A 20,215-nucleotide genomic window follows, 5' to 3' on the forward strand; every position below is an offset into this window, starting at 1 on the left:
AGTCTTCTTTTACCTGGTGATTTTTAATAATGAAGCTGTTTTCTGTTTCCAATAGCAAAATATGAGGTAATACCATGAAAAATATTTCATTGTGGAGTTGTATTGTTTCTTCAGGTTTTAAATGTGTTTTCTTAGAGTCCTTTTTTTACAATTTTAAGTAAACTGCAACTCACCCATGTTCCCTTTACTAATACTGTCCTTGTTCTCATTCTAAATTGCAGCATAGTGTCGGTGATTATATCCCCAGTCAGAGTCTTGTCAAACTCAAGTGTAAATAGACCTTGAAGAAAAGAAAATGCATTGACCAGAACTTAAAATGTCAGCTTCACTTTGTGTGCAGATGGTGATGGATTTCTTTTGTAATACCATGTTGCCAGTCTCTGTTGTGTAGTGGACAGACTATTGTTTTGCATGCAGATGCTATTCTGTTGTATCTACAGGTGTAGACAGGCCAGCCATTAAAACAATCTAAAACTTCAAGAACTTTTCATCATAGTACCTTCGATTTCCTTTATTACTTTCTCTTTCCTTCTTAAAAAAGCCTGTAACTACATTTGTATTTTCAACAAGTTGGGTCTGAAACACATGCATGGCATTGGGGTTTTCACTACTAGAGGCTTTATTTCTCTCCTCCCAAGAGCCTGGGAGAATATTTGCATGATTGTGCATTAGTGTAAAATTTGAATACTCGGTTTTGAATCTCTGCATTGCCATAGATTTTAGAGATAATGATTGCAGTAGCATGAGGTGTTACAGAGTGTGGCTGTAGGAAGTTATTGGGAATTTCTAGGGGCTGCAGTTTTGGACCTTTCATTTTAATTTGCTGAGCAGGAGCAAGATTTTTCAACCTTCATAAGATGCTGGAAAATATCTTGTTATCTAGAGATAACAAGAACTGAAGGATGTTAGAGAACAGTGGAGTGTCGTAGCAATCTTGTTCTGGGACTTGCTGCCTCCAAAAGCTTTATATTTGGATTGAAAGGTTCTGTTTCCATTCTCTTTCATATTTTGGAATTTGGTTAGCTTAAGATATAAAGTTAATGTCTAGAAAACAAGGTCATAAGTTAAATTTAGTTATGGAAAGCAAGTGGTCATATACACCCCACGTTTGTTCCCAGGTTTTTAACCATTAATGTTCTTGTCACTATGAGATGGAAAGTGTGTAAATAATCCAGACTGACCCCTAAATAATATCTGTTCTTGCCGTACTGGAAATCATAACCAGATGAGCCAAGGTAAGGGACAGAAAAAAGATGCCAGATTGTAATCTCTCATTCCATGTTAAGAAATGTGTTTACAAAATCATTGGAGCTTATACTCCTGGTAATTCTTATCACCATCAAACTGATAAGGGAGCTTGTCATTCTGAAGTGAAATATTTTTCTATATGAATAAAGTTACTGCATTTGGTCATTACTGTCCTACAGAGCTAGTAGGAGTCTTTGAATAAACTAGATATTCTGTGCTTTAAGTTTTGCGATAACAACATTATTCTTCCCCCTAAATAACACTTTAAAAGTTTTTTATATGTCTCTCTGCCTGAGAAAATATAAAACATCTAGAAAGACAGAAAAATTACCCCTGACATTCCCAATGACTTTTCATTTCAAATTCAGTAAGATAAATTTACTAACACCCCTTTAAAGCCTTTTTAATGCTGTTTAGCGTTGATGTCCATACAGGTGTTTCAGTTCAAGCTGAGACTGACAACTTTGCTTACATTATATAATATTGTGTACATATATTTGTGCTTATGCGCCTACTAACAACAGTTCTATTGTAAAACTTGTTCTTTGTGCAGGAGCCATAACACTTGTTCTTTTCCTATTTTGGCAATATTATATACACTGATCATGGACCTTTCTGACTATGTCTGTTTCTATCAATGATTATTTTATATCTCCCTGCTTCTTACAGCTGATAAAGGAATTTTCAGCATTGCTAGTTTCATTTCCTTCTGCTCCTACATCTACACATGGTGTTGACATATTTCAGTTCTTCAAGCCCTTGCTTTCCTTCTGCAGCTCACCAGCCTCCTCTGAGTTTCTTACTACAATTATATATGCTGGCTTTCCCAAGAGTTGCAAATTCCTCCATCTATCCACCAAATCGTGAGTTGTTTATGAAAGATTCTATTGAATAAAAGGGATTTTAGTTTTAGCTACTTTTTTTTTCACTTTTGAACTCTTTTTAGCCACTTTTTAGTTTGTGAAACTTCTGCCTGGCTTTGCTAGCTGTCTGATGATTTTCTTCCCTAACTCTTCAGGTATTCTGTGCTGTTAATGAGGAACATAATAATGTTCAAAACCCCCTTTCCTCATTTATTTGCTGGGGGGTGGATCTTTCATTCCCACACCCTAAGTCTGCTTCTTCCTAGTGATCTTTGCATCTCTTGGAGGCATCTCGGGCAGTGCTGCAGGGCTGGAGCAGGGCAGAAAACTGTAGCCCATCTGTGAATTTAAGAGGGTTGAGAGTACAGGAAAACTCCCTCCAATATCAGGGATCATTCATTCAAATGACGTTGTTCATAAATGGGCATACTTGCTGGACACAGCAGTATCTGGGGATTTTCTGACGAACCTCAGGAAATTAAGACCATATTTTACACCGAAGAAGAAAGTTCTGCATGCAGTTTTCTGCGTATCTGGAGGGAAAGATCTGCCTTCAATATTCACCTCACCACATACGTTATTAGTGCTCAGCTAAAATGGCCATTTTACAGGGAGAGTGAATTGGGCTCACTAAATATTTCATGTTATTCAAATGAATTGTCACTATGATGGCTTTTGCAAAAAATCTCACACAAAGGGATGAATGCAAACTCTTGACTGTGCTTCTCACCTTAGATGTGTCAAATTGTGAAGTGAGTTTCACTGAAAGTGATAAGGCTAAAGAAACAGAATGGTTCTTCAGACCAGTTGTGCATGCTGAATTTCTCCACTTAATGAGTTGTAGGTGGCTTAACTAGCTTAGGAATAATTTAGCCCCTCTTTAAAATTCTTTCAAAACTTGGAAATGTAAGGGATTGCAGAAGACATCAGAGGGAGATTCACGAAACACTGCAATAAGCAATAGGCAACTGCACTTTAGGATACCTGTGAATTAATTCATTCATCCTTGAAGGAAATGCAAATTTTAACATAATTCATCAGCTCCTCTATTTGTTTTATTTTGTTTTATTTCTAATTCTCTCTTTGGAACTTAATTGGCAAATGGATTAGAAATGTCTAAAGATAGAAACAAATTTAGTTTGATAGTAGAGACTGTGTGCCCAAATGTTTGCCCCTTTCTTCAGCTATATGAAAGCTCTAATAAACTATTTTGTCATCCCTTCTTGACCTTTGAGTCTAATGAATAACATTATTCTCTGTTCTAAGCCTTCTTTTTCTATTATTTTAATATACAGAAATCTAAAGTACATTAAAGGGATTTTAGGTGAAAATATTCATAAAACAAGCTCTTGTCTGGGGACAGGGAATAAGTAAACATGAAATGAAATGAGTGGAAAAACAAAGCGAGCAAAATATTATATTTCAAATCTTCATTTTAGTTTTGTTTAGCATTATATGTTAACTTGTAATATTATTTTTAAAACTGGCATTCCGGTTGAAGTAAAGCAGTCGACTGACACGCTGATTTTCCTTTGCCTGTTTTTTTCAAGGAAATTCCTGATTTGATTCACTATGAAAGTAGATTAAGCAGTTTTGAAATAGTAGAACGTAATGTTAAACCCCTGTGTGTAGTGATATAAGTAAACACAGATATTAGCAATAATTCCACTTGGGATATTTTGGCGGGTTTTGTTCTTTTCATGTTCTTTTGGGACTTTTCCGGTTACATTTTCTTTTTCACAAGTAATATAAATTGTATATCTTACTAATGAGGACCAAATACTGATTTCTGATATATCATAAAAAAAACAGAAAACTTATAAAAATTAATGGTAATATAGAAATTTCAGATATAAACACATTTTAAATATTGGAAAATTAAGGAAATGGCTACCTTTTGTTCTTTGGCTTATTTTAAAATAAATTTAAAGCTGAAACGTGGCAATGGCACCTTACACAACTTCAGATTTATTAGGACACAAAGAAGGTCTCCATGTTTTTGGTTTAGAACTGCAAATATGTGCCATATATATAGCCTTTTGAAAGCCAGTACTTTTTACATAAAAGTACTTCTGGGAAATAGGAAGCATTCAGAAGCCACAACAAGGAACAGAATGGGTCCAGAATGCCTGATTAACCACTTTTGCATATGACGCTAGCTGGTTCAGCTTGGCAATACATATCTAAAGTGCAGGTGTTCAAATTATTTCAGGTCAACTCTGATAGCAGGCAGTGACTTGTCAGAAGGTATGCAAGGGTGTTGGAAAATGCAGATCTGTGACCTATTTCCAGGTGAGCGCTGAACACTTGCAAATGAGCGGGACTGATGTGTGAAAGTTAGTGAGGTGGGAGGAACTGCAGAACTGAAGATATTCACACAATAATAATTGAAACACTTCAGAAACTTTGGTACAACAACTGAACGTGCTTCACTTGGAAAATCCTGGCTCCAACAAAGTACTTCAGAAGCTTTGAGAACAGACATCCTGTTAATGTTCTGTGTTTTGGGGCCTGATTCATCAAGCTTTTTAGGACATCGGATTGTACTGGATTTTGTTGTAAATACAGTGAAATAAAAAATTAAGGGAAGGTTTTCACAGTGGCTCCATGACACTTGTACTTGTTGGAAAGTTCAAGAAGAGAAACTGTTAAGATCCTATGTTTCGCTATTGTAATAATATTAAAAAAGAAAAAAAAATGACAGACAATACAAAAATGAGATATCATCCTACATTTGTTCAGACAACTAGAGCACATCTCATAACACTACCTAATCATCTGTAAAAGAAACTCTTCAAAACATTTTCTGCTGTGCCATTTAATCATCATTTTAGTGGTTTATAATGTTAATAAGGCCACACTTTTAATAAGCCAATAAAGCTGAAAAGTATCTGCGACAACACGGACGTATATGGCCAAAGTATTATTGGCAGTTGGGATTTGACTAATGCTATGTTCAACATTGAGTGTAATCATCTGCATGGTAGCAAGGGAAATTAAATGACACAGTCCTTCCCAAGGGAGCTGAGGAAGAACCAGCCTAATTTAACACCACCTGGAGATTATCAGCTTTTCAAAATACAGATGTATGTTCACAGGTTGTGGAAATTCCCACATAGGCAATTTTCACTCTTGTTTAGTCAGGTTGCAATTAGGACAAATTGCCAAGTAACCATGCCCAAAAATAAAAACACTTCCCAACGGGGAGCACTTGTCCACTGTTCTTCTCAAGGCCTAAGAGCCAGAGTGAGGTTCACCTGTGCCAATATCTCAGGTTTTGGGTAGTTACTGTCAAGCATATGACACCATTAAAGGGCAGTCCACCCTTTCCTGAGCAGCAGAGATGAGATGAATCACTCACAAAAGAGCATTTTCCTTGGTGTCAATAATCATTCACACAGTTGTGATTAATGTTTGCAGAACTTTGCTCATGCAGAGATGTTTTATAAATAGTAAAATGTGTTTTTCCCACACTATACATGATAGTTTGATGTGAATAATGTTATATATATAGCCACTGACTTTTAGATCAGTGATCCAACTGCAGCAAAGGTCAATGACAAGTTAAAATCATGCTCACTTTCTCATTGTCAACATAAAAATGAGCTGTAGCTCTCAGTTTGGTTCCCAAAGAACATTTCTTTTCCTCAGCAGAAAAATCACAGCTCCAGTCTCAATAAATTGTTTTCCTTGTTGGTATTATCAGCTGAGTAGCACAGGATTGAGAGAAAATGCAGCACTAGTGACTTGTCTGCTCTTGTAAAGGTGGTTTATGAAGGGAAAAAGAAGTGGGTTTTTATTTTTTACAAAAGAACCTTTATTTTGGGGACTTTACATTGCTACTGCATCAGAAAACATGCAGTGATGTAGGTCTTTGGCTATCCATCTAGCACTTTATCAAGTACTAAAAAAGACAGAAAATGAATAATCAAATGGCTCTAAATAGGCCATATTCCCAGCTGGATGTTGCTGAGCTGAGGATTTGGCCTACTACACATAAAAAACTCTGGAAAATATTTATTTATATAATCAATCAATCCATTTGTTGGGTCAGGACTTAAAAAACCCTCTCCGCCTAATAATAAAACTGCTGTGTCTAGACCAAGCTATTTGCTTGAGATTGTCTGTGAGTTTTGTTCTGTGTATCATTTCATAATAATGTCTTTCATTTCAAAGTTAACAGTGTCTCATGATTGCCTTATGATCTGGGCTGCATCTAATTTTAACCAGGATGGGTTTTGCTTTGTCCTCATTTTCTAATAATTAAGAACAATAGAAAATGTACCATGACATTGTTATTCAGCTGACAGTCATCTCTGCAGCCTTCCTGAAGGCTAGTCATTAAGACCAAAGGAATTTAGATTTTATTTTCTTCATGAAATTTTGTACAAGGCATTAACTTCCCTCAGTCAAGAATGTAAAGAAATCGAAAAAACTTTGTTACAATATCTAGATTTATTCAAACAGGAATTCCTAGTGACCACAGTAGGGATTTAACCTTTTAATTAAGCTTACATTATTGCAAGAAGCGTAGCTTTGACAGCTGGTAATGTGTCTGCAAGAAATTTGTTATTGCTTCAGGAAGAACTTTACTAGCTTCTAAAGATTCAAACTTCCCTTTTGTTTTCCCCTGCTTTCTACAAATATAATAGCTACCAAAAAACCTCAAGAAGAAAAGAGCAAAATACTGCAGAATTCATCACAAAGACAGGCAGACACAACCATGAGACAGATATATCCAACAGAACAGTCAAGCAGTAGCTTTCAAAAGCAATAATGTTTGAGGTATTCAGGTTAAGAAATGTAGAATTTTGATTTTCTAGAAAATCAAATGGGCTGGTATTAAATTTCCATCTAAATCACTGTCTGGTTTCCAGAGAGGCTTCTCTGCCATGTAATATACATTTGAATTTTTATGGCATTTTTCAGCTCCTAAGAACTTTTCAGACATTGCTAACCCTGCCAGACATACATATAACATGACAAAAAACAAATGCCTGATCATTTGGGCATGGCGTCTAGGTTATATTTGCAGAAACTGGGAGCTCAGTTAGCATATTTCAAAACTGAGTGCTAAGATCAATTCCAAATAAAAAAAAATATGCCTATTCTTCCAATATGACTGTGGAAGGAGATCCCAAAATTGCAGAAGCCCCAACAGAGAATCACCCTCTCCATCCAACAATTATTGGCTGATTTCCATATTGAAGTTCAAATGTGACAAATTCTTACCTGTTCAAATAAGAAAAGAGCAATTTTTAGGTGCCTGGTTCTAAAAGGAGTTCTACAGATAGTAGAAAACTGTGCATATACCCCTTTGTTTCAAGCAATTTTTCTAGTTACCTGCAGTTCTATTCACCATGACCCATCCATTGCCTTGGTTCGGGCTAAGCCCTATGGGACTTTAAGATCTAAGAAAGGCTGTGCTTGGCTCTTGAGAAAATGGAGGTGTACAACTTCTGTTAGTTTATTTTTAAATGGAATAAATGGAGATGTTGATAAGCCATTCCCTCTTCATTTCAGGTAAGATATGGCTTAAGGAGGGGTGGATTCACTCCCTCTGTGGACTCAAAGGATGTAAGCCTGAGGTTTTCCTATTACATAAACTCAGTGTACCTGCAGGTAGTGCATTTTAATGGGATATTCTCCTCCTGCCCAGCTTCTAGCCTGGGAGTTGTTTTACTTTGATGTATTGCCATAAGATCAGAGACCTGAAGGAGCTTCCCCTAGAACCATAAACTCCTTGGTTCAGAATAAGGCTGACTGTGGACAGGTGGAAAGGAGGAAATACTGATTTTGATGATAGCCTCAGTAAAGTAATTCGTGTAACAGCTTGATGCTTCTCCATATTCAGTTTATAACGACAGCTACTCTGTCTGCTTGTGCCATAACCAGGGCTTTATTGAAGTACCTGAAAACACAGATTATTTTGCTGCAATTATGCTTTACAGAAAAGCTGTAGAAGGATTAAGACCCAAAGGTCCAAAGCTGCTTTTTCAGTAAGTGCCCTGCTTTAGAAATGCTGAAATCCACTCTCAATAGATGTCAAACATGCAAATTTACCTGACAGAAACGTGTTTCACTGACCCGTTCAACACCTAGTTGTGCTAAATCCATTGTGGTGTTGTTAAAACATTATAGTTTTTGCAAGGGGAGACTGATAAAGCCAGCAGATGTTTGAGACTTGAAATAACTTTTTCACCACCAACAAAAATTGGTTTGGTACAAAAAGAATGTTATCTTCAGAACTAATGGTCTGGGTTCTTCAGCGTGACAACAGCAAGATTATTTTTCAGGTTTTTGCACGCAGAACATTTGTATTTTCATTTAAGATGAGCCGTTTTTCCACAAATGCTGAAAAATTCAATACTTATCTCTATTCCTTCTTCACAGTAAAAGAAGCAGGAATGCTATTAAAGTTTATGAGGCTTTCTTATACGTGTATACGTTGTGTTCAAAGAACAGTTATGGGATGGCAGGGTTATAAAGTTAACCACTCAGATTTAGGAAATGCAAGAATTAAAACGGTCTAAGCAATTTTATTGCAGGCCCTCTGTAGCCCTATATTATAATGTAGTATAATATAACTCAAATATATTTGTAATTACACATATTTTTGTTTTCACAGCCCCTCTGTTTCTTTCAGTTACATGGAGTGGTATTTCTTATGTCATTTTACATTCAGCATATGTCTGCATGCATTATTTAATGCATGCAGTCCAAACTGTACTCCATTTGCAGAATTATTCATTTTTTGATTTTATTGTTATACTGAGCCTGATGACAATATCCAATCATGCCATTAAAATTAATGGATTTATTTTCACAATAATTTTCACTTGTGTGATTAGAACTTTTATTAATTTAACAAAAGAATTAAGGTCAAATAAATCAACATGCTTTTGTGTCCAGTTTGCAATATCAAGAATGAACTTCATCTCATTCAAAATGCTTAAATCCTAAACTGTCTTCAGTTGAAGCTAGAAAAAAAAGGAGAGAAAATTGCCTTGAGTGAGCAGTTCTTTGATAAATATATATATTATATAAATAATAATTATATTGTGATATTCCAGTTATTTGCAAGAGAACCTGGTTGACCTGCTTAAACCAGAAGTTTTGGGTTTAGGTGGCCAATGTCAGCTGATGCCAATTCCACCTTAGACTGACTTCTTGGAGGGCACAGGATTCCACTGCATTTTTAATGTACAAAGCCCAGCTCCCCCTGATTTCAGCTGAAGCTGCTGATGCTCAGCACTTCTGGAAAACCTGGCCATTTGTGTCCACCAAGACTATGCAAAGTGAGGACTATCTCAGTTCTACACCTGTGGAAAGTCAGGTTTTGTGAAACGCATAGTGTAGCATGAGACATCTGTGACAAAAGCAAGAACAGAAGGTTATCTGCAATAGCATTCATCAGTCTTAGCCTGAGGGCATCCTTTTGCCTCATGTAGCCTTTGTCCGGAATTGTCTAATTTCTGTAAGAAATGATACTGGAATCCCACAGACACACAATTCCTGTGTCCTTCAATACACAATTCATTCCCAAAGAGCTGCTCTGCCTGCACAGTGAATGTGATGGGGTTCATCAGGAAATCATCCTTCCTTCACTGCTGAGCACTTTACTAAGAAGATTTACCTTTCAAACGTGAATTGAGTCCTAATTTAAGACATAGAGAGTTTAGTTTTCCTTGTTTCATTTAGATGTGGGATTGCAGGAAAAGCAAGGGTGTCAATGAGAACACTCATGGGAAAGAGGACTGTGTGACCTCTGGGTAACACCACTTATTGCTGGTTTTAAGACAAATGCTTTTTCCAGCAGTTTCACAAGTAGTTTTGAGCACCAGAGCTTGCAGATGCTGAAGTTCTTTGCCTTTTCTGTTTTTACCACCTGAGCTTTGGTCTTTATCCACATTTGCTCTGATTCCTGCTTTGATGATTTTTCTATTCCCTCTCTTTCCTGGAGAAATCTCAAGTCAGACTTCCTTGCATTTGCCGTTACACATTAGAGATCCCTTGGCTTTCTTTAGCACTGGCAGGAAAAGATCCCTGTATTGGATTATGTATGTATCCAAGAAAGGAGAGAACTCGGGGGAGCATTTTGATCTTTTTCTTATTGGTAATGTTGTCTCAAGGAATTACTCTGCTGAGTAGGTGCTAATGCACCTATTTTTGAAGGCTGGGAGCTCCATAAGGGCATAATTCAGCTTCAGACGCACCTGTAAAACAACTCTAACCTTGATCAGTGAAGCATCAGTACAAGTAAAGGAGCAGGATGGAAGAACAGGACTGCACAGAGGGGATACTTGGACATAAGGTGAACTCGTGGGCATTGTGGGAAAGGCTTCAGCTCTAGAGACTATCCCTCTCCAGGGATTCCCTTCAGTGGGACTTTTGGGGGAAGCATAATTAACACTGGAATTAGCACAGTCTCACAGCATCCCTTCAGTCTGTGGGCTCTACACAGTGACCATGACAGGGCGCTAACACTGCCTGGTGTCCCAAACTAGGATTATGAAACTGGGCAGGCTTGAGCATACAAAAAGCCCACAACTTCATCTACTCAAGCTCCATGAGGTCTATGAGTTAGGGGAAAATTTTGGTTGTCCCCTGGAGTAACTCGTTAGGTGCTATCCTAATCACTGATTCTCAGAAGGGCATTGGGAAATAATGTAATGATAATACAAAGTTATAGCTTTAAATCAGTAGTTAGATGCAAAACTGATGGATACAAATCACTTACATGTTTTTTTGCTGTAGTTAGATAACTGCAAAGAAGTCACTAGTACTGTGAACTAGGAAGAGGGGTCCTACATTTCATATAAACTCAATGAAGTAGGGCATCCAAGACTGAAGACTGGGAAGACGGTTTCAGGTGCAAAACACAACTGGCCTGCTGTGCCGTCTGGTGATCAAACCTGGACTAAATCAAAGTCTGTATTTTGGGTACAGATAACAGTGGTTTGTGTTTGTTTCTTGGTATCATCTGTTTCAGACAACAAAACATATTATTTATTCATTACATTACATGATTACTTTTTAATCTTCTGACACAAAACCAGGGTGTTTGTTTTGCTGTGCTGCTTTCCTACTTCAGGCTTATTGGCAGGGAAGGTGCGACAGGGTAACTGGCATTTGCCAGCTCTGTCTCTCCAAATGCTCAGTAGTAACCTCAGCACATCCGCCCCGTGACAGAATCTGTTTTCACTCCTTCAGGCAAAGGGTGGAAAAGGAGAATTTGTGATGCTCAGTGCTTCCATGCGAGGCAGCAGGATTGGAGGGATTAGGGAATGGGAGTGGTGGGGACTTGGGGCATCAAGGGCTGCAGAGGGAAAGGAGGTGTGAAGATAGGAGCTAATGAGGCATGAAGACTTCTATAGTTTTCGTGAAAACATGGAAATATCAGGAAAACACCCATCTTTTGAATGGAAATATTGAAAACTATAAAGGGGAGTTTGTAGGTGATGTTACTGCAGGACAAGAGGGTAGAGAGGTGGCTGCAGCCTGATGCTTATAAATTGCATGGTTTCACCCCCATCTTTCCTTTGCTCCTCTTAGATAAACAATCAGTATTAGCTGGACTTGTTGGGGTATTTTTTGAAGCTACTGGTATTTACAGTCTGCAGCCACATTCACCATTTAATATAAGCAAAGCCGCCCTCTTAGGGTGTCTTTTTTTATACTGGTACTTGGAGTTGAAAATCTATTTTAAATTATTGGATAGCAAGCAGCAACCTCCAGAGGGCTAAACCAATGCTGTTAGCAGGTCCAAAATGTGATACAGCATATGGAGCTGAATACCTCCTGGTACAGATTTGCATGCAGGCGGTTTTAATTAGGATTTAGAATTCCTTGTGGAATGCAGCATTCTGGGCTAGTCTCAATCTTGTCAATACATAATGTTTTTGTTCATGCTAAAGCCTGCAGAAACCAATAGATTCCTACTTGTTTGTAATTCCTGATGCTTGTATGAACTGTTAAAAGTTTCCTCTAGCTGCCAGCTTTGCGGATGACCATTACCTGTTTATATGTACTTAATGTAAAAGATTCCCATCTTTTGTTAATAACGTGGTACCAGGTCAGTTAGAAGCAAAAATCATTTGAAGTTTTATGACATTGCATAGCTACTTCGTTTTTCCTGCAACACTACATAGCTCAGTTAGAAAATGCCTTAACTCGATGGTTTTTGTGCCATCTTGTGAGCGAAAGGTGTAATTACGTTCAGCTAATACAAGGGAGAGGTACTTTGGCTAATGTCCATTTCACTACTCCTTCATCATGAAAAGTAAATTGTTTAGGGTTTCCAAAACCAGATGAGGATAATAATGAAAAACATATTTGTTCCAATGTATTGCACTAGCATTTCTTTTTCAGTAGACATACCTGTGGGCAAAAACTGTCTGATTCCAGTAAAATGAGAGAAGAAATCACAGCTTTGCCTTCTATTTTTGCCTTCTGAAAAAAAAAGGAACTTCTTATTGTTTGGAATGGAAAAGCTATATAAATTCTCGGTATTCAGCACCGATAGTGTTCCTTCTGGGAAACAATTTGGTTCTTACAGGATACCTCTTGTTTCCTAAAAGTCACTGCATGTTTCTCAGAGATAGCACAATATAAATTACAAAAAGCACTGCTAGCTATTACAGTGACACAAAGAAAAGCCTAATTCTTGACCTTAGAAAGTCTGCTGTCTCCTGGAACATTTCTTTTGGGGAGAAAAAAATTACAAAGTCAGGAACTAACCTACAACCTTACATTTAAATAATAGTAATTATTATTACTGTTAAAGTCAGTGTAGTTGCACTACAGGCTGAGAAGAGCAGGCTGAAAAGCCTCACAAAGTTCTGCCACTGCTTAATTAAGTGATTCTCTCTGTGACCTTGAGCAAGTTGTTGTATTTCTGTGCCTAATTTTAGCCACCTTTAGATGATGCACATACTTTTTTTCAACAGGATGTTATCAGACTTGACTGCCACTTGTAAAGCTCTTTGGGCTTCTTGGATGAAAGGTAGTGCTGTGATATAGTGACAAGCTTGTTAGAAATCTACTTGATAAGCAAAAGAGCAAGTCATTCACAATAAGTATAATTATTCAATGATTTAAGCTTCCTAATCTACTTCCACAGTCTTGGCAAGCAGATTGTGATTTCTTCCATTTTATATAATGAGAAGAGGTTTATTTTTTTTTTCTCTTTTTACTCTATGGATTGATTGCAAATATTCAGAATTCAAGCTGTGTTGCTCATTTGCAATCAGTTGGATGACTAACATTATTTCTACTCATGTTTGGATGAATGCCCAATGACTTGTGTGTGCAAATTGTAAAGTTTGTTTTCTCAAGATACTCATCTGTATGACATTGAGATTTGCTGCCTTTGGAGAGCAGCACCAGTAAAATTGAACACATTGAAGACCACTGAAAAAACTGAGCACAAAAATAAGGCAAGAGGACACTAACATTTTTAATGAAACTTTGCAGATTAAACTTTTGTCCAAGTCTATTATGGTTTTAGTTTTTGCCTGTTGCTAATACTGTGAACAAATCCAGTGTATTGAATTCTAGACCTTACATGGTGCCAAAGGGGGATGATGTTAAACCTGTTCAGAGGCAGCTCCCATGTCAAGGTTGGAGCAAATGACTAGCAGTGGTGCTGATCTGCATGGGATTTGCAAAGCACCTCAAATCCTGCATCAAGGGAAAAGGCCATAAAGGACATAGGAGGACCATAAAGCAGACAGTATTTGAGACTTGAAATGCTGATGTGTAACAGCTAAGTATTGCTTTTATTTCCTTTGAGAAACATACTATGCTAGCCAGAGTATTTTCAACAGTCTGGCTTTGAAGAGACACTGGGATCAGGATCCACTCATGAACAGGCTACCATAGTATGGGGTGGTACCTTTTTTCCCCACCATTAATATCTGTCATCTCTACCTATTATAAAGCTCGAACTGACTGAAAAGCAACATCACTTTTTTGCCTCTGTGTCTTTTGCACATGTCAGGGTGTCTTCTTGTAGGTTAAGATCCTCTTTAGGACCAGGATTCATTGGCTGCTCTTATTTCAGAGGTTGTTCTAGAGCCTTGTGAATTCTTTAATACACTTTCTTCCATCCTTTCACAGCAGTCCTATGGAAAGCAGAAGTAATGTGTGATGTATTGCAGTGTGGTCCAGCCAAAAACCCACTTAGACAACAGGGATATGTGCTTTTGAATGGCAACTCTAGCAGGACCACATTCAGCAGCTTAGGGCACAGGTCAGCTTGAGTTGATCTAAAATAAAATGCTGTTTGCATTTTATGCAAAGCAAACTGATGGTAACGGCAAAGAAATACTGAGGATTTTTACAAAAAAATATTTCTTTTTGGCCCAAAATCAAACGACAAATGCCCAACTACCTTAATTCACTGACAATCTGTCAAAGGCAAGTTGTAAGAACATCCATATCTCCTTACAGGTGCAGCAGTCTGGCTAGTGTCACTTGCATTGTAACTTTTTTAATGTATTTTATTTTTTTTTCTATGTTTTCTTTTCCTTGACAGCTGGCTTTGTGGAAATTTAAGGCTTTTGACCACTACCTTCTAACTGATTTATATCTTCAGTCCTGTTGATCTGACACCTCTTTGGCAAACACAGCCTTAGAAATGCTACTTTAAATAGTATGATGCAAGGAGCAGTGATGCTGCAATGATCTCACTTTGTAGGGAGAATGAGCTCTTATGAAAAGGCACGTTCACATTAAAAATTCACAGCAGCACACTCCACTCCCCCATTATAGGTAATTACAGAGGATTTTAAATATCTGATGCTAGTTGGCAGCGTACAATACCCTGTCAGCAGCAGGCACTGATTTGTAATTTAATTATCATCAGACATCCACCTGTTCTTTTGTCAAATGAAGAAGAGCATTTCCTTGCAATCATGCTTTTCCCTCCTGAAATTTGAATTAACCCTCAGAGAAAACTCTGGTTTCTAGGGAATGGGGTAAGTTCAAAGACACTTCCAGGACTCCATCAGGTCAGAGCAATGGAAACAAATGAGGCATTTCTGCAGGAGAGTCTTGATTCCGGTTTGGTATTTTCAGTCTTACCATTAGTTTTTTACTGTGTCAAGCTGTTTTGGTTCACAGCTGAGAGCATTTCAGTGAAGAGATGCTGTGGGAGGAAAGATGCATGAAAATCGATGGGTTTGGTGCTAAGAACATGAGGCAAACACATAACAGGATTGACCCAGAAATTCTCTAGGCTCATACTTTGTGAAGAACAGGAAGGCTGGGCTTGGGATAGGAGGGACACAAAGGCAAATGGAAAAGTGGAAATCTGTTCTGTGAACTTCCCAGTTTATGGCACATAAACACAGATATTATCGAATTTGTCTTGGGAATGTGCAGTTATTGGACCAAGTGATCGATTTCAATTTTATAATTAAATATAGCATAGGTTTTCATAGGAAAGTCTACCAGTGGCGATCCATGCAAGGGTTCTGCTTTCTGGGAGCAAATGACTCAGGATGAATCAATTTCCTCTGGGTCTTGACTTTCATGCAACAGCAACATTGCAGTTGTGTGATGGGGAAAGGACTTACTGACGGTCCAAAAGATATTCTCTCTTCCACGCCAAGCACAAGATGGCTTCTTGTGCTGCAAAGCTGCATGAATGATCTGGACAGAATAGTGTAAATATATATATATGATATATATTGATTGTCAGATGCCAGGAGCACCCCTCTTATGAAGGCAGACTGAGGTTTTGGAGTTCAGTCTGGAGAAGAGAAGGCCCTGGGGAGACCTTAGAACAGCTTCCAGTGCCTAAAGGGGCCTGCATTAGACATTAGGCAGAAGTTCTTCCCTGTGAGGGTGCTGAGGCGCTGGCACAGGGTGCCCAGAGAAGCTGTGGCTGCCCCATCCCTGGAAGTGTTCAAGGCCAGGGAGAGGGGTTGGAACCGGATAAGCTTTAAGGCCCCTTCCAACCCAAACATTCTGTGATTCTATAATATATAGTATAATATTTGCATTGGAAATGTGGCCAGAAGGACCAGGGCAGTGAGTGTCCCTCTGTAGTGGCACTGGTGAGGCCACATCTCGAATTCTGTGCTCAGTTCTCAGCCCCTCACTGCAAGAGAGACATTGAGGTGCTGGAGCGGGGCCAGAGAGGAGCAATGGAGCTGGTGAAGGGTCTGGAGCCCAAATGTGATGAGGAACGGCTGAGGGAACTGGGTATGTTCAGCCTGTAGAAAAGGAGGCTCAGAGGGGACCTTATCGCTCTCTATGACTGCCTGAAATGAGGTCTTAGGGAAGTGGGGGTTGCTCTTGTCTCCCAAGCAACAAGTGGTAGGATGAGAAGAAATGGCCTCAGCATGCACCAGGGTAGGTTAAGATTGGATATTAGGATAAATTTCTTCACTGAAAGGGTTGTCAATCACTGGTACAAGCTGCCCATGGAAGTGGTGGGGTGACCGCCCCTGGAGATATTTAAAAGGCTTGTAGAAGTGGCACTTGGGGACATGGTTTAGTGGTGGACTTGGCAGTGCCAGCTTAACAGCTGGACTTGATCTTAAAGTTCTTTTCCAACTTAAATGATTCTATGACAAAGCTTTGATTTTGTCTTTTCTTTAGTCTTTGATTTTCCTCATTGCAATATTTTAGCACATACCTGTCAGCTGAAAATTGTGTTTACGAGACTCTCTCCCACTCATTGTCAAAGACCTATGTCTCCTCCCAGTTTACACTCCGCTCTCGTCCCCCTGCTCTCTCCTGTAACATCTCAACATCCCCCATAAATGGATTAGGTCATGTGAGTTTGCTTGATAGTCTTCAGAACAACAGTGTCTATATGCATTAAGTGTAAAAAGCAAGGCTCTGGCAATGGGGGGTTGCAGGCACCTCTATAAGGAGAGGTCAGGACTGCCCCTACCAGACACAGCTGGTTCTGGTTCGCCCTAACTGCCCTACTACAAGACACAGCTGGGCCCATCATCCACATGGCTGGTGCCATTTTAAAAAGGATTCAAGCTGAAGGACAGTTCTGTCAATTTAATTTAGTTTTTAGGGTTATTTTTCTTGTTGTCATAAAGTTTGTTTTGGATCTTGGACAGGCTTCTGCTTCCTCTTTGCCATGTTGCATCTTCATGGAGCACAGAGCTGTAATACCTCACATGCTGATTAGTGTTCAGGGTAAGGAGAAATGTTTACTGAAGAGTAATTTTCTGCTCGAGTGTGGCTCTGTGGAAGTGCATGTGAGCTCTCCAGCGTCAGGACGCATGGGGCTAAATGGAAAATGACTCAAATACTTTGGGCAGAAAGGCTGTAGAAGTGCAGTTATTAATTTTGGGGGTGTGAAATATGAACTGACACTACAGCTCAGCTGATAAAAATATCTTCATTGTCAACCCTTTCCAGTATGTTGTTTCAGATGTCTATTTGGTGGAAGTTTTGTGTATTGGTATGGTACATGATATTTTTCTCTGATGAAATGTTAAGAATGAGGTATTTTTTTCCAGAACAGATTAGGAAATCCAAGTATTATATTGACTCATGTCTTATACTTCATTTGTTATCCCATATTTACTTGAATACATATCCATTGCTTCCTTAAAGCTAATTTGTTCTTCTTTGCTCTCTTTTCTCTAGAAATATCGTTATCAAGATGAGGATGCTCCACATGATCATACTTTGCCTCGATTAACCCATGAAGTGAGAGGTCCAGAGCTGGTTCATGTGTCAGAGAAGAACTTATCTCAAATCGAGAACGTCCATGGATATGTCTTACAGTCACACATTTCTCCTTTGAAGGTAGGATCATATTCACTGTGGCTTTGGACCTCAAATACAAGAAAACATGTAGCATGAAATACTTGGGAAGCTTATTTTGTTATGTGAACAAACAAGTTGGTTTGTGAAAGGTGTTATTGGAGACTGATTGTCCTGTGATGGGTTCTTATGGCTCACTATAGTGTAACAAGTGATGGTTTAGTTGGCAAAGTTTTGTTTTGAGGTATGAGTTTTTTGCTTAAGCAAGAAATTGAGCAATTCCTGCAAGTTAGCCTGTTTTCTTGTACATTGAGAAAGGAATAATTGAGGTTCTTGGCCTCAATATCACAGTGATTTTGGGATGGTAGACTTCCCTTCCTGATTGCCCTTCTGCAGAAATTGAAAAAAAAGTTACTGTGAGTGTCAATGTCTAATGGAATCCTGGGTTTTGCACCTCTCCAAAAGCTATATCAAAGTGATAAGTTATGCCTGAAAAGGGAACTCATTTGCCATTATTCATGTACTCAAGTGTTTGCTGTTTTCTGTGGGTTTTGTTGCAATTCGGAGTGATGCAGAGGCATCTCTGTGTTACCTAAGGCAGCTATTTATAGAATATAGAAGGCTTTCTGTATGTGTGGCTGGTGTCCTCTGATATATCTTGCTGGGTGAAAAATGCTTATCTTCATGGTGAACTTGCACATTAACCAAAAGGAAATACATTCCTGACAATTACATGTGCACTTTAATAAGAGTGCAATAACTTGGAGAATTTCTGAACTTCTCTAATGAAACAAGCATAGGTGATGATGAGCATGATGGGTTTCCTAATTTATTTTCTATTGGGTCTGGCAAGGAGAAAAAAATGAATGTTTTCCCTAGAGGTGGTGATATTCTGGGTAAGGGTTTCATTCTCACAACTAAGCTGCAAGCAAGGCAGATGGGCTTTGCTCTTCTGGTGCTCAAAATCTATGAAATGGGTATTGCTTGCCTAATAGAGTGGTTACAGTGTAGTTAAAAGTGAAATGAAGTATTTGTTAAAGATTGATATGGACGCAGCTGGTCTTCATTGAGCCTTCATGGGATAGTCATGTGAATTAGTCTTTGCCCTCTGTACTTGTTGTTCCTGTGTGTAGTTCGTATGTTGCTTGTCTCTTCATGTATTAACATGCTTTAACAGCTTTCTGGGTTGCTTATGTAATTTATACTGCAGAGGCCAGTGGTATCAAGCAGTGATATATCTTCTTACACTGGAGTAGATTGATTTAGTTATTTGGATGGGATTACCTACTCTGTGGAACCTCGGGGGCAATCACAAGTAGAATAATCCCTTGCCTGGAAGGGAAATGTCCCTGTTCTTCTAAAGATTCTTGAGTATTAAGATTATAGTGGTGCTTCTTATTCATGAAAGTGTGAAACTAGGTAATTTTCTTCACATTTGGAGAGTTTCAAGTAAGGCTGCATGATCCAAGCTGATAATGTAGCAATAATAATAAGCTTATTGTGAAGTGATGTAAAGGGTATCCCCAAACATCTACAGTTGCCTTAAAACTGCTCCCACTCCAAATTGCTCTTGTCACAGGAGAGAGTTGTTGTTGTCTGCTGTTCCCTGAAGTGAAGGGAGAAGAGGAGCTATACAGTATTTCCTCTTGGAAATTTGTATCTTCTGCAAGCTCTGTCCTCAGGCTGAGGATTTCTGTCTTTGACTTAGTATCTTTGAAGTTTCTGCTTGCTTTCTCCTGTAGAGTGTGTCCTGTATTTTAACCTTTGGTAGAGAATGATCTCAGGAGGCTGGAATAAACCTTCTTCTAATGCTCATGGCACTGTAATACCCTTCCTATATAAAATACTGGCTTTGTGTTTACTTGTTTCTGGGAATTGACTGAAATACCTGTTTGGAAAGGTTTTGTCATGGAGATTTCCACATAGCTGAGGAATAGTCTCCAAACTCACCGAAATCCAATCAAAAATGGTCATTGTCTTGAATTATAGACTTCCTATCCTATAGTCAAATATCATTAACCATTCAGCAGTCTTCTTGGCAGTATTGTGTAACCATGGCTGCAATGAATAATAGATAAATCTGAGGTATACTGCTTCTCAACCCATAGCATGCCTTCCTAGGGAAACATAAAATACTATTTTTTTCAAAGATTGGCTGGATAAATATGCCTGCTATTTAAATATTTTGTTGCCTTGCATGAGAGGTGAAGCTGCTGGAATCCTGCTTTGAGGGGATATAACAAATGCCAGGGTACAAATACAGCCTGCCAGCTTCTTAGGAGTGAGGAGAAACTGGCAAGTGCAGTGGGATAAAGCTGTTGGGGAAGTTCCACTGAGAGCTGTTTGCATTGGAAAGGTTG

The 20,215-nt window shown here is 38.6% G+C and overlaps 1 protein-coding gene across 25 annotated transcripts in view; it reads left to right on the forward strand.

Moving 5' to 3' along the window:
- DLG2 (discs large MAGUK scaffold protein 2) overlaps positions 1-20,215 on the forward strand; it is a 1,003,655-nt gene that overhangs the window by 443,668 nt on the left and 539,772 nt on the right. For all 25 annotated transcript variants that reach the window (XM_062639108.1, XM_062639096.1, XM_062639094.1 and 22 more), the window contains one exon: positions 17,736-17,897. In XM_062639108.1, coding sequence (XP_062495092.1) covers positions 17,736-17,897 — 162 coding nt within the window. The remainder of the gene's footprint in view (positions 1-17,735; positions 17,898-20,215) is intronic.

Source organism: Pezoporus occidentalis, unplaced genomic scaffold (genome assembly GCF_034315485.1).
Source record: "Pezoporus occidentalis ecotype Australia unplaced genomic scaffold, CSIRO_AGI_Poc_V1 ctg6, whole genome shotgun sequence".
Lineage (NCBI taxonomy): Eukaryota > Metazoa > Chordata > Aves > Psittaciformes > Psittacidae > Pezoporus > Pezoporus occidentalis.